Raw genomic sequence first — 23,466 nt, forward strand, 5'->3', positions numbered from 1 at the left:
AGACAGAGGGATTACATACACACGCACAAGCTCAGGAACGCATATTCACTAGTGGACACACACACACACACACACATTGAGGATTGCGCATTCACACAGTCACTGTCTTGCACACACGCTTGCACATGTGAACTCCGATTCCCACAGTAACTCACTCAGACGCAGGAGAGCACACATGTCACACACACATCCATGGCCAGCTTTGACACAGTCACTCATGCACACAGTCAACCAAACACTCACATTCTCCCCTCCTTTCTAGCTCCGGGGTGAAGTTTCCCAGCCATAGGTACAGATTTAGGATCAGCTTCCCCTCCCCCAATCCCAACCACAACTATTAGTGGGGAAAATGCCAAATTGACCCTCTCCCCTCCAGTCCTTCCAGAGGGAGATCACCCTCAACACGGAGCGCATCGACAGGCTGATTGTGTTCGGTGAGGGCCTGATCCAGAGGAGCTCTCCGCTGGACGCCGCTCTCATCGAGGACGAGCTAGAGGAGCTACACTCCTACTGTCAGGAGGTGTTTGGCAGGGTGGTCCGCTTCCACCAGCGCCTCTCGCAGCCACCGGTTAGTATGTGTGGACACACACACACAGATGTACAGGCACACACACAAAAAAGAGAGAAACACACCCCAACAAAAAGAGAGAGACACACACACACACAAGAGTTGTACTCCTACTGCCAGGAAGTGTATGGCAGGGTGATCTGCTTCCACTAGCTCCTGACACAATCTCCTCTCCTCCTCTCCAGGTGTTGAAGGAGGAACCGGAGCTCTTCAGTGGGGACAAGCCCCTGGAGGGGAGCTGCGAGCTGATTGGCCGTTCCTGGCTGGGGCGGAGCCAGAGTCATGGGAGCGCCCCTGCCACACCCACCCACCTGTTGGCCCCTCCCCTGGAGTGTTCGGGCCGGGAGACACCCGTGAGCGTGTGTGACTCCATCCCTCTGGAGTGGGACCACACGGGAGATGTAGGAGGATCTTCGTCCCACGAGGATGAGGAGGAGGTTGAGAAGGAAGAGGGGACCTACTACAGTACCCTGTCAGGTAAAATACAGTTCATTTTTCCTCTCTGATGACAACTACAGTGGGGCAAAAAAGTATTTAGTCAGCCACCAATTGTGCAAGTTCTCCCACTTAAAAAGATGAGAGAGGCCTGTAATTTTCATCATAGGTACACTTCAACTATGACAGACAAAATGAGAAAAAAAAATCCAGAAAATCACATTGTAGGATTTTTTATGAATTTATTTGCAAATTATGGTCGAAAATAAGTATTTGGTCAATAACAAAAGTTTATCTCAATACTTTGTTATATACCCTTTGTTGGCAATGACACAGGTCAAACGTTTTCTGTAAGTCTTCACAAGGTTTTCACACACTGTTGCTGGTATTTTGGCCCATTCCTCCATGCAGATCTCCTCTAGAGCAGTGATGTTTTGGGGCTGTCGCTGGGCAACACGGACTTTCAACTCCCTCCAAAGATTTTCTATGGGGTTGAGATCTGGAGACTGGCTAGGCCACTCCAGGACCTTGAAATGCTTCTTACGAAGCCACTCCTTCGTTGCCCGGGCGGTGTGTTTGTCATACTGAAAGACCCAGCCACGTTTCATCTTCAATTGTTACTTTGGTCCCAGCTCTCTGCAGGTCATTCACTAGGTCCCCCCATGTGCTTCTGGGATTTTTGCTCACCGTTGTTGTGATCATTTTGACCCCACGGGGTGAGATCTTGCGTGGAGCCCCAGATCGAGGGAGATTATCAGTGGTCTTATATGTCTTCCATTTCCTAATAATTGCTCCAACAGTTGATTTCTTCAAACCAAGCTGCTTACCTATTGCAGATTCAGTCTTCCCAGCCTGGTGCAGGTCTACAATTTTGTTTCTGGTGTCCTTTGACAGCTCTTTGGTCTTGGCCATAGTGGAGTTTGGAGTGTGACTGTTTGAGGTTGTGGACATGTGTCTTTTATACTGATAACAAGTTCAAACAGGTGCCATTAATACAGGTAACGAGTGGAGGACAGAGGAGCCTCTTAAAGAATAAGTTACAGGTCTGTGAGAGCCAGAAATCTTGCTTGTTTGTAGGTGACCAAATACTTATTTTCCACCATAATTTGCAAATAAATTCATAAAAAATCCTACAATGTGATTTTCTGGATTTCTTTTTCTCATTTTGTCTGTCATAGTTGACGTGTACCTATGATGAAAATAACAGGCCTCTCTCATCTTTTTAAGTGGGAGAACTTGCACAATTGGTGGCTGACTAATACTTTTTTGCCCCACTGTAAGTGTGTGTGTGTGTGTGTGTGTGTGTGTGTGTCTGTCTTACAATCAGTAATGAGTATTCAACAATGCTGTGGTATTTATGAGTACAGTATATTCATGTACACACACAGCCACAGTGACCGTCACACGCACACACACACACACTCAACTTGGCCCTCTTCTACTCTTCTCCAGAGGTGGAGGTTACAGAGAGTCCAGAGGACTTTGTCAAAGCCACGGCTCTCTCACTGGGAGCTGATCCCTCTGGTAGGCACCACTATGGTCTTCCTCTTCCATGCCGATGCCATTGGGTGGCTATATACAAGCGGGTACTGCTAGGCTTGGGGCATGCCTCACGCAACCTCACATAACCTCACGCAAAACTGCTAAAGTACACTCTCTTAGAGCAGTCCTCACAATAAAGTGTGATCACCGCTCACAAAAGAGCTAAAGCTCACTAACAATTTAACTAGGCTACATCTTAGCTCAGCGTAATTTTTTAAAAATGTATATTTTCTGATTTCATTTAACATATACAGAGAGAGGATGACGGGGAGTTGTGTCAAAGAGCAGTAGGCCGAATTCAAACGTATGCCGACAAGTGTGCCAGAGGCTGCAGCATTACAGCTAGACCAGCCAAGCCACAGCGTTGTTTTTTTTAATTTGATTTGAAGGTTGGGGGTTCAATCCCTGATCGAGTCATACCGAAGACTCAAAAAATGGAACCCGATGTGTCTCTGCAGGACACTCAGCATTAAGGCCAGGCACCACATGCTGAAATGCATCTACCTATCAATTTTGAGATTTTTGGGGTATTTTGGTCCATTAACATTAGTCTTTTTACAGAGTAAACATAAACATTTAAAAAATTTGATGAAAATGTATATTTTCTTTAGTTTATCATACTACCATCAACATTTTTAAGAATTTGAACGACTTTAAAATGAACATACATCAATCATTTCAAAGTTCACTACATTGGATTACACATCATTTCAAAGTCCATTTCATAGAAAATGTTACAAACTGGACTACATTTAGTAACTTACTTTGAAGAGATGGCGATTGGGTCTAAATAGGCTTTTGGCATTTGGTAGTCTTAATTCAGTGTACTTGTCTTTAACTGCAATTTCACAAAAGTCAGACTCTTCCCACACACCAACACATTTTCTCAGCGTCAGAAGCATCTGCTTCACCATATCAAAATTGTGTGTGGTTATCCTTAGATATATTCTCCGGACTTGCCCAGAGGGAATGTTCATATGCCGTAAATGTTTTATTCTAGTTAACATTTTATTTGGAAAAATGCCTTTAAATGTCTTTAGTATTTTACAGATAGAAAGATTTAAAAAGTATTTATCCATAAAGTCCGGTCCTGGAGTGTCTTAACAAAAGGAAACAAAAATATTTAGGCTGACTTAATCCAGTGTCCAGAAAAAAATGTATTTGCGTTGTATGCAGATATGCACTATTTAATAATAAATCGCCTCATTTGCATATTGTAATAATATATTTCAGAAAATAGTAATACAAAAAAATATTTTATTCAACTGATAAAAGTTGATTGTGATATGATTAAAAGGATTAGCTTGTGGTGCCTGGCCTTAAGGAGATAGATTGGGGGTAAGGCCCTGTGACAGACTAGCGTCCTGTCCAGGAGATGTATTTGAAGTAGAGGTGATTCAGCAATATCTGAATGCAATGTGTTATGGCTTTTGGCCTTCATCAGGGTTTTTACAGAAGTAAAACAGAATGAGTCTTTTTTTTAATACATTTCAAGGGACCAATCACAGTTGTATACCAATAAAAACATGTGATTGGTTAAATCAGGGGATGTACATGTACATCAAACTACCTCACGCTACAGAAACTGAAGATAGGTTCCTGCCCCATGGGCCGTTCTGGCTCGGGCAAGGCTACTTACCTTTACTTACGCCTCAGTTGGAGATTTGTCTGCATAGTAAATAGGCTTTAAGCGTCAAATTAGGGTTGCCAGATACAGTGAAACCACTCCCATCTGTGTTGCCAGATCCAACTACACTAATTCACCCCACTGCTGTGCCATAACCTCCCTTTGCTACTGTCTACCACCTGAAATACTGCATGGGAATAAAGATGCACACACATAACATGGTTTCTTTCACTGCTTGATTTATACTTGTATAGCATTATTATTTGAGTGGCAGAAAATCTCCTTTGTAACCAGAGCAAGCCCACTGGGCAAAAACTGGTTGAATCATTGTTTAAATGTCATTTCAACAACAAACAATCAATGTGATAATGTTGAATCAACATGGGAAACTGATTGGATTGGCAAAAATTATTTTTTAAACCCAACTTTAAACCTAAATCTAATGACATGGTGCCATTTTTTGTTGATTTCACATAGAATTCACATTCATTGACAACTCATGTAAATCAAAACTAGTCGTTGAAATTACATCTATGCCCATTGGGAGTAGAATTGTCTGCAAGGAAAATGTGGTCATTATTGTGTTTTCAATGTAAACTCAGGCTCTAACGAGGTGTGTGTGTGTGTGTGTGTGTGTGTGTGTGTGTGTGTGTCTGCATGTGTCTGTGCGTGTGTGTGTCTGCATATGCATGTGTCTGTGCACGTGCGTGTACATGCATGCCTGTGTGTGTTTGTGTGTGCGGTCCTCTCAGTTCCACTCAGATCCATGGCCATACCCGAATCTCCAAGTTGGCGCTCACCAGGCGACCCGGACAGGAAGTCCCTCCACCTGGACTCTCCTGACGGCCTGGACCCCTCACCTACACACACTAGCACTCCCTTCAAACAAGGCTACGTAAGTTGCTCCGGGCTGAAATGTATCCTAGGTATAGGTCAAGGATCAGCTTCCCCTCCCCAATCCTAACCACGCCCATTAGTGGGGAAAATGCTAAACTTATCCAAGATTAGCATTTAGGGACAACTTCCCCTTATTCCTACAGAAATCTGCTCTGCTGCCCCCCTCTGGCTACACCTAGTGTTTGTGTGTGTGTGTGATTAGATTAAATTATATTTTTTTATTTAGTCACCTGCACAGGGTCACAGATGTATTTGCAGTATACAGTGAAATTCCTCAGCGCCGAGCTCCAACAGTGCATATGTGAATGAAACAATAAAACATGTAATATTAATAATACACAGTTTAGAACTGTGACGATGATAAATATAAATGTCCATTGGGGTGTGGGCAGGGTAATTTTCCGTTGAGTGGGGGAGGCAGTGTGCCCCCAATGATGCGTTGGGCTGAGCGTACCACCCTCTGTCGTGCCTTGCGGTCAGCGGCGGTGGAGTCACCAAGCTGTGATGCAGCCCGATGGTATGCTCTCGATGGTGCTCCTGTCGAACAAGGGCCCTCGGGAACAGACCTTTCTTCAGCCTCCTGAGTTTGAAGAGTCACTGTCGTGCTTTCTTCACCATGGTTTGACCATTTCAGCTCATCGGAGATGTGTAACACATAGAAACTGGAAGTTTTTGACCATCTCCACTGCGGCCCCGTTGATGAGGATGGGGGCGTGCCCAGCCTGGTTCCTCCTGAAGTCCACAATCAGCTCCTTTGCTTTGCTGACATTGAGGGAGAGGTTGTATACCTGGCACCACACCGTCAGAGTGCCTACCTCCTCTCTGTAGGCTGTCTCGTCGTTGTGTGCATGCATGCGCATTGGTGTGTGTTACATGCTGTAACAGTGTGTGTCTGCGTTACAGGTGCGTCTGATGTCAGAGTGCAGTGGTAGCATCAAAAGTGTTAAGAGGGTCTCCCTGATCCTGGATGATGAGGAGCAGCCCGAGGAACAGGGCCTCACTGGCCTGACGACCGCTGACAAACAATCAGGTACTGGACGCACACATATTGGGCGAGGAAACATGTAAACATTCTTACCTGCCGTCATGCAATATTTGCGATACTCTAATAAATGTATGTTACAAATGTGTGTGCCGGTGGGCGTATGTGTGTTCTCAGGGGTGATCGAGCGCTGGGAGCTGCTGCAGGCTCAGGCCAGGAGCAACCTGCTGTCTGGCCTGCGGGAGCCTTGCCAGTTGACCTCTGACCTGCGTGACATCACTTCCTGGCTGGGGTGGGTAACGTCGGAGCTGGAGAGAGTGCAGGTTCCCGAGACCCCCACCAGCATCCAAGACATGGAGGCAAGGGTCAAACAACTCAAGGTAAGGCTTCTGAATATTATACTTTACTACGGTGTCCATTTTAGGACAGCTGGGACTAAGGCTTTTTGAATATGGAAACCATACATTGCTTGTCTTTTCCATTCAAGGTAAGGAAATGAACTACATACAGTGCTCATCTTTTCCATTAATTTTGGATTGAGGCATAATAGGGTAATAGCTGGATCTACACCACAGATAACTGGCCTGGGACGTGGACTTATCTCAAGAGAGCCACTTTTGAGGTTTAAAAACATTGGACAAATGTACATTTTGGAGTCAACTATGCCTTTGATCGTCTTTTTAAAGGGGCAATCTGCTTTGTTGTTTAAGTCAGATTGCCCCTCTACCTGTCCCTTTAAAGGCCCAGTATGTAGCTTTGTGCGTGGCCCGACCAAATGTGAGTTATAGATTTGTCATTCTTATTGAAAGCAAGTCTGATAGATCCATACTATGTGTGCTATTTCTATGCTTCCCCTTCTTAAGTTTAGTTTTTGCTTCTTTTACTTTTGATTTTGTACACCAGTTTCAAAGCTGAAAATACTATATTTTTGGTAATTGAAAATATTTTTCTCAGCGGTTTAGATGGTACAGTAATTATCGACACTATACATTGCGCGTTCTCTCTCACTCTCGCTCTCTCTCACTCCAGGAGATGCAGAAGGTATTTGCACACTACAAGGCCGTCATGCTGTCGCTTAACATGGGCAGTTGCGAGTTGGGGGGGTGTGACGGTCCGGAGGCCCGGGAGCTAGGGGAGGGCCTGGCTAGTATGAACCAGGGCTGGATGCTGGCCTGCACTGGCCTGGAGGAGTGGCAGGACAGTCTGCGTACCACTGTCATGCGCTGTCAGGTCAGTTACTGTACAGTTACAGGACAGTGGGCAAAACTGTTTGAAATGACATCTTGTCAAGCAGTTTTGCACACTGGGAGTAAATTGTTTCTCAATTTTGGTTCCTGGGGGTATACCTCCTCAAGGTTGCACATATTTGTTCTAGCCCAGCAAAAGCACACCTGATTCAACAACCCTTGCCCTTCATCAGGTGTGGTTTTGCTGGGCCAGAAGAAAAATGTCCAACCTGCCCAGCTGGTAAAACTGGTAGCAATTAAGCCATTCTGATGTCTTCTGTGATGTCTGGTTGGATGCTGATTGGAAAATTATATTTTTGGCATGTCTTTTTAGCGTCCAGAAAAATAGATCCTTACCCTACCTAAGGTCATCTGACGTCTCTTGAGTGTCTCTGCAGAAAAGACAATTATTATGATGTCCAAAGCGGTGACCTAACGTCCTATCCATGGGGTGTACTTGTAGTTCAAGCTGCCTCACAATACAGAATCAAGAGATGGGTTCATGCCCTTATGGGCGGTTCTGGCTTGGACAAGATTAGTTGACCAAGGCTTACTTACTATGCACTGACCTGAGGTCCCTGACCTCTGATCTTTCTCCTCTAACCCACGACAGGAGTTCCACGAGACGCTGCACTCCCTGCTGCTGTGGTTGGCCCACGCCGAGAGCAGGCGCTACGCCGTCGACATCCACCACCCGGACACACCGCCAGGCACGCTGTTGGAGCATCGCAACACACTCACTGTGAGAGAGAGGGATAGAGGAAGGAAGAATGCTGGAGGAGGGAGAACGGGGAGGATGGAGAGGGAAGAGAAAGGGGGTGTGGGGTGGTAGAGGCAATGGGAGTGGGAAGGGGGTGGTTTAGGAGAGAAAAGGGGTGATGATGGTTTGGGTGGTTAGAGTAACACGGAACCCAAACCGGCTGTGCGCGTGCGCCATCGTGCGCTATCCTGCATAAATGTATTTTGTCCCCCTACACCAAACGTGATCACGACACGCAGGTTAAAATATCAAAACAAACTCTGAACCAATGACATTCATTTGGGGACAGGTCGAAAAGCATTAAACATGTATGGCAATTTAGCTAGTTAGCTTGCACTTGCTAGCTAATTTGTCCTGGGATATAAACATTGAGTTGTTATTTTACCTGAAATGCACAAGGTCCTCTACTCTGACAATTCATCCACACATAAAGCGGCCAACCGAATCGTTTCTAGTCATCTCTCCTCCTTCCAGGCTTTTTCATCTTTGAACTTATATGGTGATTGGCATCTAAACGTTCATAGTATTACCACAACGACCGGCAAAACAGTTCGTCTTTCAATCACCCACATGTGTATAACCAATGAGGAGATGGCTTGTGGGTACCTGCTTCTATAAACCAATGAGGAGATGGGAGAGGCGGGACTTTCAGCGCGATCTGCGTCAGAAATAGAAAGGAGTTCTATTTTAGCCCTTGGCATCGCAGACACTCGTTGGCGCGCGCGAGCAGTGTGGGTGCAATAACTGAATAACATGGATTTCTACATTTATTTTGCGACGCTCGCACACGCGACGTGTCCATCTGGTCAGCATGTTAAGGGAACTTAATAAGGAAAAAATTATGGAGATAGAGGGTGAAAAATGGAGGGAGTACACATGACTTGAGAGAGAGAAGGGGGAAACGGAAAGTTCTGACGAATAGTGCAATATACACTGAGTAGGCTGAGCAGATGGGTGGCAGGTAGCCTAGTGGTTAGAGCGTTAGACCAGTAACTGAAAGGTTTCTGGTTTGAATCCCAGAGCCAACAAGGCTCTGTTGATGTGCCCTTGAGCAAGGCGCTTAACCCTAATTACTCTTGTAAGTTGCTCTGGATAAGAGTGTCTGCTAAATGACTAAACAATTTTTTTTTTAAATTATCCATGTCAAAGCTATGATCCCTTATATATATAAATCCACTTCAATCAGTATAGATGAAGGAGGAGGGGAGGAGGCAGGTTAAAGAAGGATTTTTAAGCCTTGAGACATGAATTGTGTATGTGTGCCATTCAGAGGGTGAATGGGCAAGACAAAACATTTCAGTGCCTTTGAACGGCATATGGTAGTAGGTGCCAGGCGCACCGATTTGTGTCAGGAACTGCAATTCTGCTGGGTTATTCACGCTCAACAGTTTCCCATGTGTATAAAGAATGGTGCACCACCCAAAGGACATCCAGCCAACTTGACACAACTGTGGGAAGCATTGGAGTCAACATGGGCTAGCATCCCTGTGGAACGCTTTCAACACCTTGTAGAATCAATGCCCCGATGAACTGAGGCTGTTTTGAGGGGAGGAGGGGGGGGAGGGTTGCAACTCAATAGTAATGTTTAGTATACTCAGTATAAATGTGGCACATTCCCTTATCAATGGTTTGGCCAATGAGTTTTTCCATTGATAATTTTCCACGGGTTCGGAAGCTCCCCTTCGACTGATGTCTCTGTCTGTCTGTCTGTCTGTCTGTCTGTCTGTCTGTCTGTCTGTCTGTCTGTCTGTCTGTCTGTCTGTCTGTCTGTCTGTCTGTCTGTCTGTCTGTCTGTCTGTCTGTCTGCATGCATCTGCGTGTGTGTGTCCTTTTTTCCAGGGCCTGCAGAATGAGTTGCGGGCGAGACAGAGCCAGGTGGGCTCGCTCCAGGGGCTGTGGAGCCAGCTGCAGCCAGCGGAGGGGGGGGGGGGGGGAGAGTGTAGAGGCTCGGGAGAAGCTCCACGTGACAGCCAACAAACTGCGGACGTTGCTCCGCCAGGTGGCCCACGACCTCAGCGTCGTGCAGGAGCGCCTGGTAAGGAGACCCCACCACAAGTGATTTGAATTTAAAATTGAAAAACTTTTGAAAAAGAATTGCTTCTTCTTTTTGGTTTATTGAGATCATTTAAAATAAAAGTAATTTTTTCAAGGCTTGAATTGGACTTTCAGTTTACTTCCTCAACTGACTAACTTCAATCGAATTGAATTTAAACCTTCCCCACAAACTTTGCTAGCGTTTGTGGTTGATTCCATTCCAATATAGACAGCTCAGGAAGTAAACTCAAACCTTTGTCTGTTTACGTTCCTGATTTGAATGACTTGAAATTGAATTGACCCCAACAATGCACTCCCCAGTGTCCGAAGCGTTAGACAGAGAGGATTATGCAATCCCAATCACCAGGGACCTCCACAAGGTGGTGCACATTTTTTATCTAGCCCAACAATCACCAAGCCATTGATTCGTTGGACCGGGTGTATTAGTTCTTGGCTAGAACGAAACTATGCCCCTTCTGGAGGTGCCCCAGGAACGGATTGAGAAAAGACATTGACAATGTTCTAGAAATGCACAAAGAACATTGTTTACCAGACAGAATTGGAAACACATTTAAGAAGAAACATATGAAAACAGATTGAAACGGGGAGTCTATGTGGTCTTAAAGATACAGCAAGAAACGCACGTTTTCGGGTTTACACTGCAAAGATGTCTTAAAACAAATTTGACACAACCCACGTTCCTGAGTCGTGTTCATTAGGGCACGCAATGGAAATTGATTTAAGACATTTTGCAACGGAAAACGAAAATGAGCGTTTCCTAATAGACAAATCCAGGTAGTCCCTCCTTGTTTCAGTCTGTTTTCTTACATTTGGTGCCTAATGAACACGACCGTGTTGATGGCACCCTGCTCCATCCAAATGAGCCCAATGAAACCCTGATTAAAGCAGTTAAGCTGTCAAAACGTTGGTATTTATTAACTGTATTGCATCGGAACCAGGAGTGTGAGACTTTTATTTCATTTTCGAACCATTCAAATGAACAACCTGACGTGTTTACTGCCCTTGCTGCAGGACTGTGGGACTCTATCTGCAGGTCCGGCTGCGGCTCGAGCTGCAGTTGAAAGTGAGGGCAGAGGGCAGGCGGAGGGCAGCCAGTCCCCGTCTAATGCCAGTCAAGAGGAGGGCACCAATACCACACCAACCTCAGCTGGCAGAAGGTACGGACCAGATAGTTTAAACTTCTTCAGTTCAAAAATGCTTTATTACAATGGGTAATCATGCAGTGCAAATAGAATATACAGTATATAACAGAAAATGTAAACATAGAAATTGTTAACGTTGAGATAATTATAGAAGCTTGGGCTGGAATCCAATCGATGGCGCACTGCAGTGCTGCACACTGCATTACCGACAATGTGCCTTTAAAAAGCTCTTTCCCCCCATGTTCAGAGATCCCATTCATGAATGTCGGCTCAAGTGTTAATTGCCTTTAAAAGGCGCTTTCTCGGTAATGTAGTTGGCAGCGCTGCAACGCGCCTTTGAATGAATTCCTGCTTTGATGTAATGATAAAAAAAGAGTGGTCTCTCAAGAATTTTTATGGTGGAGGCTGAAGTTGCCCCTAGACACTGATCTTTGGTGAGATTTGCATTTCCCCCACTAATAGTTAAGGTTAGGATTGGGTGAGGGGAAACAATTCCTAGATATGTACCTGGGGAAAACTTCTTCCCGAAACAGTTGTTATGGTCTATGGAAGTCTATGGAGGTCGTCTGTGGAGGATTCCTGTATGTTTTAACTGATGATTTGCCTAAGTACTGTTCTTCGTCCCTTGTCTTGGACCTCCAGGGGGGAGAAGAGGGACCCAAACCCACCTCGCTCCTTCTTCTACCGCGTGCTGCGAGCCGCCTTCCCCCTACACCTCCTCCTCCTCCTGGTCCTAGTGCTGGCCTGCCTGGTGCCCCTGGCTGAGAACGACCACAGCTGCACACTGTCCAACAACTTTGCCCGCTCCTTCTACCCCATGTTGCGTTACACCAATGGCCCACCACCCACCTGATACAAACACACACACTGACATGCGTGGCCTGCTTCCAAAGCTAACCCATCGATACTCTCTGCTTAAGAGCTGGAGAGAGGACATTGTTACGGTCCCAAAATTGTATTTTAAATATCTATATTTATAGATTTGAATTTATAATTAATTTATTCCCTTAAAAAAAGCCATACCGATGTTCAATTTCTATCAAACAATTGATGTGATCCACCCATTTGGAACTCTTGCCGCTAACGTCACTAGCAAGTACTGTATTTCAAAGGAGACTTGTTTTTGTGAGGTTGTGTTCTGCTTGTAAAGATTTCTATCCTAATGATTTGACCTTCAAGCTATGTATTGAAGTAGCAGTCTGTTGTAGGAGCTATCCAGTCCACAACAGCTTTATATTGATGCTCTTTCAGAATAATGTCACCTGCACTCATTCAAAAATGCCTTCTGTAAGCATCTACTATTGAAATGGTCAAATTTTGCGACCCTTTGACTTGGCTGTGCGAGTGAAATGTTTAATTGGTCGCACTGGTGCGAGCTGCACATTCTACCTGGTCGCCTCAATCAAAACGTTCAATTTTTTGGGGCGGATAAAACCAATGAATTTGTTAAAGAGTAAAGTGCATTATCCTCATGATTCCTGTAATAAATGTGTCTGCCCTGCCGCTGTGCCTGCCTGTTTCGCTGGGACCGGCTGCTGTAACGAGCGAGTCTCTCGCATTCTTTCTCCCCCCTCGTGATTGTATAACATTTTAAAAACAACACTTTGGAAGTAACTAGTCTCAGCATTCTGTAGGTATAATTTTTTTCTCAACGATCATTATTGAGCACAAAGCACACTGTTTTATAATTATCTGATATGGCTTTGAAATACGGAGAGTGTGAAATTTTGCATTGCAAGTGCAGTAAACCTCATTGCAGTTTTTTTTAGGACATTACATTTACTGTTAGATTAATACATGGCTACTAGCAGTAGGTGTTATATTTCGAGTTAGCGATCTAGCTAATGTGTTTTGGCGTTTCCACTTCCTCCGGTGGTGAAATAGCACCAATTAAACTAGGCCTATATATAATATTAGTGCACATAACGATAAAGCCAAATTCATCTCTATTTAACAAAAAAATAAGGAATTCTGGAGCCCTATTTTGACAGTAAAATAAAACAAAAATAGCCTAATTGTCAACCCACTGGATTAGGTTGTGTACCAAAATATTTTTAAATCATGCAATCCTGCTTGGACATGTTAGAAGTAATAACTTGTTTATTGAAAACAATTTCAGTAGTCCCTTACACTTCTTAATAATGCATTGTGAATGACTTTATAAGATGAGTGAAATGTATTTTATTGTGTGACCTTGCAAATTGTATTGGGGGGGGGGGGTGTTATCACCAGATCATGGGTGAAACACCTGGGAAACATTTTATGGGTCAGTGTGTATGAATTATGTGCACTGTATTATTTCCAAATAATATCATTTTCATGTTCTTCACCTCTGAACCTGCGCAAGCATTCGTATCAGTTAAATCATATAATATCAAAGTGTATATTGAGGTAGCCAACATGAATGGGCGCCATTTTGACACCAGATATTTTTTTATTTTTTTATAGGAAGACATGTTAAACTGTACGTCTTTATTATTGTCCTCACCTATACTCCGGTCCCTTGAAATATGGAGCCACTTTTCCACACATCGATACTGTGTAACCAATCAAGAGCACATCTGTCAAACTGAATAGTTTGTAAGGGGGAGAATTTGAAGAGCGGAAGAGTATTTTTTTTTCACGATAATGAGACATTGGCACACTGTAGGGTAGATACCAGTAGTAACAAGACACTGTTATAAATTGGTGCAGAATTAAATGATAGCAGTTTACATTTCAACTTCTAAAAGTAGAAATCTCTTTAAAAAAATTAATAAAATGAATTCAGTAATCATTGTTGCGAAAAGACATTTCCATGGCTGCATAATGTACAGTTGATTAGGACACTTAAGCCCTAAAGAGAATGGTGTGCTAAAACAAATTCTTATTTAGGCTCCCAAACAATGAACTGTATATGTATGCCCCTTTTCTCTGGCAATAAACATTGTTTGTCTTACTGAACAAAAACTCCAAGGGCATAGTCTGTGGAGACTGTTGAAGATGGTAATTGTCTAGCTTGATGCTAAGGATGCACACACACACCATCTCTGAATTTACTTCCCAGATCACTTTAGAACAATACTCATAAGCTACTGATCCCCTGGTGCTACATACTAAAGAGAAATATCAATAACAGGATAGAATGGAGACTGTTTAAAGAAATACACTACATAAAAACTATATTTTTGTATTGTGTTAATTTGTCACATGCAAAATACTGACATGCACAATTTAACAAAATGCTAAATATAGTTTGAGTGTTTTTGAGTGTAGTATTCCTTGAGCACAAGGACACTATTCTTGAGAAAGGAAGCCACTGGCACCAAAAGTTCATAATTTAATTTTTATTCTCCAAAGAAACATACTCCTGCGTGACGGTGGGAGAAAATCCACATAAAATTCACATTTTGAAACCTTGACATTTAAAGCACTCACATTACAGTTGAAAAAGCATGTGTATCCTTATCCTGCTGGCAATGTACAGCATTCTCAGAGATTGTTCAAAGCAGAATGCACAGCTGGGCTACAAATGGCTGTCATCGGGAAATTAAAAGGACTTGTGCACAGCTGCCTAGTTGAATTAAAAAGAGAGTTAACTCAAAAACATTTCTTGCCTTGAGAGGAGTCTACTGTTGGTGTTGACAAAGATCAATGGTGTTTGTTGTCTTATAGTATTAAACAGCTGATGTGAGCTATGGCCTAGACTCAATCAGATCTGCATTAACCCACGATAAACGACAACTGTATAGCATATTATTGCCTTTGTTTGGGCGAGGTCGGAGGTAACTGCGTTGGAGCTGTCAAATCGGCGAGCAACCGCTCGTGGTCATTGTCACGAAACCAAACCCATCCTTAAATCCCACCCGTGTTAGAAGTCCAGAATGACTATGTAGAAATGACACCGCCCAAACAAAATAAATGATATGCAATGCAGTTGTTGGTTATCACGGGTTAACTCTGAACTGATTGAATCTAGGCCTTAGTTAACCGTTTTTCTAAATGACAGACTAAATGGACCCAGAGATAGCAATTAGCATCCGCATACTATTTTAGATCCCATGTAAAAGAGTAGAACTTTGAGTTACGGACTGACCGATCAAACGGGAAATATGGAACCGGGAAATGTATTATTAAGTGCAAAGAAAACGTAAATGTTGCTCATGCGCCTGAGTCTATAGACTACAGAAATGTAAATGTATATATATATATTTTTTTTAAAGTATAACTAAATGGTTAGAAAATACATGTTAATAAGCAATTCATATTGTCTACAAAGGTTTGATGCGTTAAATCCATTTCAAAGTAAAGAACATATCAGCATTCTGAACAACCTCCATCCCCAAAGGGTCCATATCCTGAGGTCCTACACTGTACTTTGTTAATGAGGCTAGAAATCCCCCCAAAATGAGAGATTACCAATTAAATGTGTGGGTTGCAGCTATGGCTCTCTGGTCATCAAAAGTAAATAATATGCTTCCTCTACCAGAGTAAATCTAGCCTAGGTAGGTAATATAGCGCTACTGAAAGGAAATTGGCTAAATTAGCACAGGAAATAAAGCTAGCACTCTGCTTTTCCATTACTACAAGCTTGGCAAAAGCAGACTGCGACATAGTTGATTATTAAGGCTTTGAAAAGGCTTTCATTCCAAAAAAAAATATGTGAGAACTAGGTGTTCGTCTGAAGCCGAAAATATATCATTAGGCCGTATGCGTTTTTGGATATAGGCCTAATTTAAATGTGCATTATTGTAGCGTCACCATCTTTATTGCAAAATGAAATAACCACAATGTTAAGCTACATATTCATTTGACAGAGGTAATGAACTGTCCATTGATCAGCACAGCAATATATAAAACAGGACCATGTTTGCAAAACAAGTGGTTCTGAGCTTAAGTCAATATTACACAGATAAACTAACGGTAACAGAAATAATGAATGCAGACAGACTCTATATACACTGAGTATACCAAACCTTAGGAACACATTCCTAATATTCAGTTGTTTTGATTGTGATCCTATTGTGTGTATCTTTAGGACCTCACATTAGTTGAATGTATCATTGGCATTCTAAGGCCTGGATTCAATCCAATGCATGTTGTAGAGTGTTTACCGTGACCATAAATTTGGGAATATTGCCTTTAAAAGCTGCATTGTCGACAGCGCTAACATGACTCGGGTTGAATCCTGGCCTAGATATTGTCAGGTGTGAGGACAACACAAAGCTGATGAATGGATGGAAAGGTCCAGTTAGCAGGTGGGTTATGTTATAGGCAACACCTTACTTGAACCAGTCATAATAAGCCCTACATAATACTGTTATCACAAAGACATAACAGATATAATAAACAGTCAGGACAGCTGATGTGTGCATTTAAGACAAGCTGGTCACTATGTAGAAGGCACAATCTAAACACTTTCTTGGTCGCCAGTAGCAACTACACAAAGTACAACAGGTCTAAAACAAAACACACAAATGCCAAACTGTACCCATTTCTTTTCTACTTCGGGTTCGCACACCTAAGACCCTCCCTCCAAAACTGTCAAGATGACACCGTTTTTTAAACCGGGAATTGAACTTGCACTGGGCCTTATACAGTCTTATAAAGTGGTACATAAACATAACAGCGTTGCACTGTGATCTTTGAAAGGCGTGAGTCTTATTACAATATTACACTTATTGTATCTCTTCATTTCACCATCTTTCTTCCTGGAGAAATAAACACAGAAACAACATTGTGGTCAGAATTTGATCACATTGCCCACGTATGAAGGGCTGAATTTTAGCTAGAGACCTGTGGATGTAAAACTAACATTCAAGTAAGTCTGAAATTAATTTGTATGAATGTTTGAGTCACACTCCCATTGCTGAAGATGGGATTGGACCCATAGGCACTTTTTGCGAAGGAATTAAAAAATCTTCCGTCTTAATTTGCATCTTTATTTGAGGAGACAAAAGTGTCATTTAGATGTTGTTGTTGATTCAAACAGGACTTTGTCCCACTGTGTATGATGATATTATTATTGTGGAGTCCACCTTTAAGGGAATGTGTTCTAGAGTGGAATGACAGTCGCGTGACCCTTCACCTCCACCTTTTCAGCTGGAAATATATTTGTTTATTAGGACAAGTGCCTAATTAGCATACTGTATGCAAAGTTTGAAGCTATACAGATTGTGGAACAAAAAGCTAAGGGTAAAGCAAAGGAATAAGATCTTGAGGTGAAGTATATAGTTTTAAAATGTGCTTTTCTTTCTTCCATGACAGTTAAACAATTTGAACCAGTGCAAATGGCCATCTATCTTTTGATTGTCACTCAAAGCTACATTTATTTATATTGATCCTTTATTTATACAGATTATCCCATTGACAGTAAAAAATATAAAAAACACCCAGATAGGTGCAGTGAATATGGGTTGTTTTACAGGGTCAGCCATGGTAGTATGGCGCCCCTGGAGCAAATTAGGGTTAAGGGCACATCGACGGATTTTGCACCTTGTCGGCTCAGGTAATCAGGTTATTGGCCCAACGCTCTAATGGCTAGGCTACCTGCCGCCCTCAGACACTACAAAAGAAGAGGAGAGTCCATGATGACTGTTGAAAGTGCCTTTTCACATAACAACCAAGCACTTAGCAAAGTCTTGGGCTTTTCTGTGTCCCAGTAGGCTACTCCTAACTGCCTTCCTCTCCTCATCTCCTTTCCTCCATTGCCACTCATCCACTGATGTTTAATTTCAGACTTTCTCGTAGATTCTACTTTCAAACTAGTCTGGCTGATACAAAACTTGAGTCTCCTGACTACAGAGTTTGGAAAGGCTGTTTTGATGTTGTCGGCACGATGCGTTGATAATGAAGGGGGCTGTGCTTTTACTGGTTGGTTTCCCTCCGTGTCTTTCTCACTCAAACACACACAGCCCACAAGCGCCACTCCCTTCCATTACAACTGTTGGCTTTTCAAATCCAAACAATGAGAGGTCTCAAGCCCCTGGGGGGAAAAAACATTTCATAAAACTAATCGATGAGTCCGCTCAATTTCTGAGCAAATGTTGCATTAACAAACTGCCTCCTTTCCAGACCAGTCAGTCACAACTTTTCCTCGCTGTGTGGTCACGTGGGTCGCCTCAGCCAGGCTACATTCAAACCTGATCATAAACCAAAAGACAGCTTTAGCAGGGACATTAAATATTGTTACATTTTTTATGTTTGCGACCTCCGAGAAAACAATCAGAATAGTGCTAATGCCTGAAAGGAGAAGATTTCATTTGACAGCATTGGGATGTAGCCCCTTCCAGGCACCATCTGAAACACCCTTATACTCGTTCCCAGTTCCTCTGTTTCAGAGTGGTTTTAAAAGCCGTTCCAAGAAGTAGCCGTCCACAACGGTCCCAGTCACATTCTCTCCATTGTCCTTTTTGCTGCTAGAGATCCCTTTTCACCACTAATAAAGTGACAAAGAGGGAAGGACAGAGAAAGGGAGGGGATAATAGCAGGTTAGCGTCAGAAAATACGATTTCTTTTGTCTTTTTGAGATCTCTGAAATTAAGGATCTATTTTATTTGAACCCATCCCCCCGAGAAACACGCACGCACGCACACACACACACACACACACACACACACACAAACACACATGTTTGAAGCCAGGGTAAGCCACGGTGCGGCACCCTTGAAGTTGTTTGAGGGATTAAGTGCCTTGCTCAAGGGCAAAACGGCAGGAGAAGGAATGACATGAGACAGGAAAGTGCATACCTGTCTTTCTACCGGGGTCCCTGCAGTCCAATGGCTCCTGCTGTTGAGGCTCGCTTCTGCTGCTGGGGGTCCATGTCTGGCCGGGGCAGCTGCTGAAGTGGTGGGCTGCGGGTGGCTCACCTCTGGACAGGGGCCCGCTGAGTTGGCTTGGTGGGGCAGCCGTGGGCTGTGCATGATGTGGGCATCCAGCATCTCCAGGAGCAGGTCGTACAGGGGCACCACGTTCTTCATCTTCATGCAGTGCAGGTGGTCCATGCCCTTGTTACTGCACAATGAGCAAAGACAGAGGTCATGTACGCTCACTGCTTTTTGTGATACAGAAGAAAAGAAAATACACAGAAATGGGCATAGATTCAATCAGATCAAGTAATAACCGGTGATAGCTGACACCTGCATGCAAATATTTTAGCGGTGTCTTGGTGGAACTGGTTAGAGCTGTCAAATCAGTGAGCAGCTGCTCTTGTTGCTCATTGTCGCGTTAGAAGTTCCGAATGAGAAAGTGTAGCCTAGAGTGCCTTCAGGAAGAATTCATACCCCTTGACTTATTCCACAGTTTTTTGCGTTACGGCCTGAATTCAAAATTGATTCAATATATAATTTTTTTCAGCCATCTACACACAATACCCCATAATGACAAAGTAAAAATATGTTGTTAGAAATGTTTGCAAATATATTGAAAATTGAATCTCATTTTCCTACCCCTGAGTCAATACATGTTAGAATCACCTTTGGCAGCTATTACAGCTCTTTCTGGTTAAGTCTCTTAAGAGCATTGTATAATATTTGTACATTTTTATTATAAAAATTCTCACAAGTTGGTTGTTGATCATTGCGAGACAGGCATTTTCAAGTCTTGCCATAGATTCTGAGCCAATTTAAGTCAAAACTGTAATTAGGCCACTCAGGAACATTCAATGTCGTCTTGGTAAGCAACTCCAGTGCATATTTGGCCTTATTTTTTAGGTTATTGTCTTGCTGAAAGGTGAATTTGACTCCCAGTGTCAGTTGGAAAGCAGACAACCAGGTTTTCCTCTAGGATTTTGCCTGTGCTTAGATATATTCTGTTTCTTTTTATCCTAAAATACTCCCTAGTCCTTGCCGATTACAAGCGTATCCATAACATGATGCAGCGTGCTTGAAAATATGAAGAGTGGTACTCAGTGATGTGTTGTGTTGGATTTGCCCCAAACATAACGCTTTGTATTCAGGACAAAGGTAATTTCTTTGCCACATTTTTTAAAGTTTTGCTTTAGTGCCTTATGCATGTTTTGGAATATTTGTATTCTGGCCTCATGGTTCCTTCCTCACCAGCAACTGAGTTAGGAAGGACGCCTGTGCCTTTGTTGTGAGTGGGTGTATTGATACACCATCCAAAGTGTAATGAATAACTTCACCATGCTCAAAGGGATATTCAATGTCTGTTTTTTTTTTTTACCCATCTACCAATAGGTGCCCTTCTTCGCGAGGCACTGGAAAACCTCCCTGGTTTTTGTGGTTGAATCTGTTTGAAATTCACTGCTCGACTGAGGGACCTTGCAATTATCTGTATGTGTTGGGCACAGAGATGAGAGTCATTCAAAAATCATGTTAAACACTACTACTATTATTGAGTCCTTTTTTTACTCCTGAACTTATTTAGGGTTGCCATAACCTGAGGGGTTGATTAGTTATTGACTCAAGACATTTCAGCTTTTAATTTTTAATTAATTTGTAAACATTTCTAAAAACATAATTCCACTTTGACATTATGGGATATTGTGTGTAGGCCAGTGTCACAAAATCTCAATTTAATGAATTTTAAAATCAGGCTGAAACACCAAAATGTGGAAAGTCAAGGGGTGTGAATACTTTCTGAAGGCAATGATAGAAATAATGACGCTCAAATTAAAAATAATTAAAAACGAAATAATGAAGATTTCTATCAGCCTAATCGAGGTGTAGATTACGTCTCACATTCCAGTGTTCAAACTTAAACGAGGCTTCATGGAATATCTCTTAATGCAACTCCGTGCAGCCAATGGCAATGTGTGCTTTAGGTATAAGCAGGAGCCGCTTGTACATTTGACAGCTTTAACACAGCTGTAGTCTAAAAATAGAGAGTGAACAAATGTGAACGATGATGAAGGCCAGTGATGAAGATGCGTCTGGCGACTTGCTGGTGCCGAGGCCTAGTGTGATGACTCAATCACGAATTTTGAAATTGTTTTGATTGCTAAATCGACTAAATTAATGTTACTGTTTGAATTAAAAGATCATGTTTGGATTGTTTCAAGAGTTCATAAAGAGCTATGAATTTTGACATGCTTTATTGTAACTGTGTTATTCTGTTCGTCAGAAGGCGGATCATTCATAGAGGATCGACACAGGGGGGGGGGGCTCTCTTATCATACAGTTTTGAGGTGCGGTGATCAGATTAGAGAATGCCTGTGAAGTTTTATGCCTTTTGTTTCAAATGTTTGGGCCATGCAAAGTCGTGCTCTTGGAAGAATAAAAGCTGGATTTAAACTTTGATCACTGAGTCATTAGTAAACCGATCTCCTGATGTATGTTTGTATGTCACAGTGGTGAATTTTCTATGATAAGACTTATCGTGAAGATTTCTGATATGCACCATTTGATAACTGTATTCTTCTTGCATAACTGTAATAAATCTGATTACTTTTAATGGATAAGAACTGTAGTTCTCACATTCCTGAGTAATATTCCTTGAATTATTATTTGGTGAATTGTCTCATGGTAAATGTTACTCACAATACACATAGCATATATGCTTGACCTCTAACTGTTCAGCTCTGAGCTAAGGCTAACTCAATCATTTAATGCTAGGACATCGATTGCAAGATATTAGCTCCTTGTCCCTTAGCCTCTTAATAATTGTGTAATGGTAAACCTAGACACGTGCATCTTATAGTATTCTGAGTGGTGACCTTGGCTAAATCCATTGGACATCCATAGGATATTATGGGCCTATAGCGTTCACATGATAATGGAGTCAGATGGTATATCATATTAGGGTCGTAGACCCCTACACTCTGTCATCCTCAGACAAAGTCGATTTTCACTTATCGACATAGCGGTTGTTTTGGTGGTGTCGGAAACTATGTGGATGTCAGCTAAAGCAGATCTGATTGAGTAGAGCCCATGGTCTTCATCAGATTACCTTGTAAACACCATGTTGGTCGAAAAGCTTTTTCTGTATAACGCAAGCTTTATTAAAAGATCACTCGTGGTAGCAGCAAACAGTCGTGACGGTTGTCTCAGTCGTGGCGGTAGTGACAACGTGGTGGCTCAATCTTGACGGCGGTGACCGTATTGAAAGTTTGACTATACCGTAGTGGCAAAATGATAACTGGCAAGTGTGATAGTTTTGATCGTATTTTGATGAGCGGAAACTACAAAGTGTGACGGAGGTGACTGTATTGTAACTGCCGAGAGTGATAGTGGTGACTATTATGCCTGAGCGATAACTTGTGAGTGCGATGATGGTGACTGTATTGTGACTGAGAGGTAACTTGCGAGTGTGACAGCGGTGGCCGTATTGTGGCTACTGTACCTAACGTGGCGGATGTGTGACAGCAGCATCAGCAGGTGGGCGAGGCGCGCAGACTGCTGCTGAAAGCTGAGGCCCGTCTTTGCGATGGCCCACACCAGTGCATCTGTTACGGCATCCAGCAAGCGCAGGAGCTTCGAGCGACTCTGCAGCTCTTCGCTCCCCTCCGAGGAGCTCAAGCACATGTCTACAACCACAAAACACACACAGTTGAGAAAATAAAGAAAAAAACATAATTGTAGTTGTTGCAATTACTCAAAACCACATTAGCCCTCTGAGCTAAAGCCAAGCCTTTATCTCTGGGAGCTAGCACAAATCTTCAGGTCTCAGGAAAGGTGACTTATTGTGCAAGCACATTTCACCAAACCACCTTTGCTACACTTCATAAATAATTTCCAACATGTAGCATTATTAAATGCGATTACTTTGGTTACAGTTAAGTGACACAAAATGTTATTTTCCGTGATCCACTGACCTTGAAACAGGTTCTGACTGTTAGGTCTTTAAGTGTTAAACAGTAACTATGATGGGAGTGGAGAGAGACAGTGTTCTCATTAGGCCTTGTCAGAGTGAGTTATTCCTCTGGTTGTCCTTGCCAACCCTCCCTAGACTCCCAAACAGATAGGATTACACTGGATAAATGGTCCAACAGACTTGTGGTTAATCTTGATATGCATGATATAAATAAATAAAATAGGAAGTAAAAAATACTTATAAAGATGCAGTACAGACAGACAGAAGTACAGACAGACGGCCAGACAAACAGATGCATAACACACAAACACTCATGCGCAAACACACACATTAACACCCACGTACTGGAGTTGAGGAGGATCATGGCCTTGAGGCAGACGTACTCCTCCCTCTGCAACTTGAGCTCTCTGAACCTGGAGGTGGCAGCTAGCAGCATGTCAAAGATATCCACGAAACCCTGCACACAGCTCCCCTCTTCCCT

At 42.8% G+C, this 23,466-nt stretch overlaps 2 protein-coding genes across 2 annotated transcripts in view; one reads left to right on the forward strand and one right to left on the reverse strand.

Annotated features, from left to right (window-relative positions):
- Window positions 1–14,189, forward strand: part of syne2a (spectrin repeat containing, nuclear envelope 2a) — a 216,192-nt gene extending 202,003 nt beyond the window's left edge. The window contains exons 100-110 of the mRNA XM_082961486.1: window positions 377–568; window positions 754–1,045; window positions 2,456–2,527; window positions 4,925–5,067; window positions 5,973–6,099; window positions 6,229–6,431; window positions 7,081–7,281; window positions 7,891–8,019; window positions 9,877–10,092; window positions 11,104–11,249; window positions 11,877–14,189. Of these exons, the coding sequence (XP_082817612.1) occupies window positions 377–568; window positions 754–1,045; window positions 2,456–2,527; window positions 4,925–5,067; window positions 5,973–6,099; window positions 6,229–6,431; window positions 7,081–7,281; window positions 7,891–8,019; window positions 9,877–10,092; window positions 11,104–11,249; window positions 11,877–12,087 (1,932 nt within the window). The 3' untranslated portion in view covers window positions 12,088–14,189. The remainder of the gene's footprint in view (window positions 1–376; window positions 569–753; window positions 1,046–2,455; window positions 2,528–4,924; window positions 5,068–5,972; window positions 6,100–6,228; window positions 6,432–7,080; window positions 7,282–7,890; window positions 8,020–9,876; window positions 10,093–11,103; window positions 11,250–11,876) is intronic.
- Window positions 14,190–18,359: 4,170 nt separating this feature from the next.
- Window positions 18,360–23,466, reverse strand: part of esr2a (estrogen receptor 2a) — a 38,195-nt gene continuing 33,088 nt past the window's right edge. The window contains exons 7-10 of the mRNA NM_001123577.2: window positions 23,331–23,464; window positions 22,515–22,698; window positions 18,962–19,226; window positions 18,360–18,651 (exon numbers count right to left, since the gene is read on the reverse strand). Coding sequence (NP_001117049.1) covers window positions 18,646–18,651; window positions 18,962–19,226; window positions 22,515–22,698; window positions 23,331–23,464 — 589 coding nt within the window. The 3' untranslated portion in view covers window positions 18,360–18,645. The remainder of the gene's footprint in view (window positions 18,652–18,961; window positions 19,227–22,514; window positions 22,699–23,330; window positions 23,465–23,466) is intronic.

This window comes from Salmo salar, chromosome 15 (genome assembly GCF_965601325.2).
Source record: "Salmo salar chromosome 15, fSalSal1, whole genome shotgun sequence".
Classification (NCBI taxonomy): Eukaryota; Metazoa; Chordata; class Actinopteri; order Salmoniformes; family Salmonidae; genus Salmo; species Salmo salar.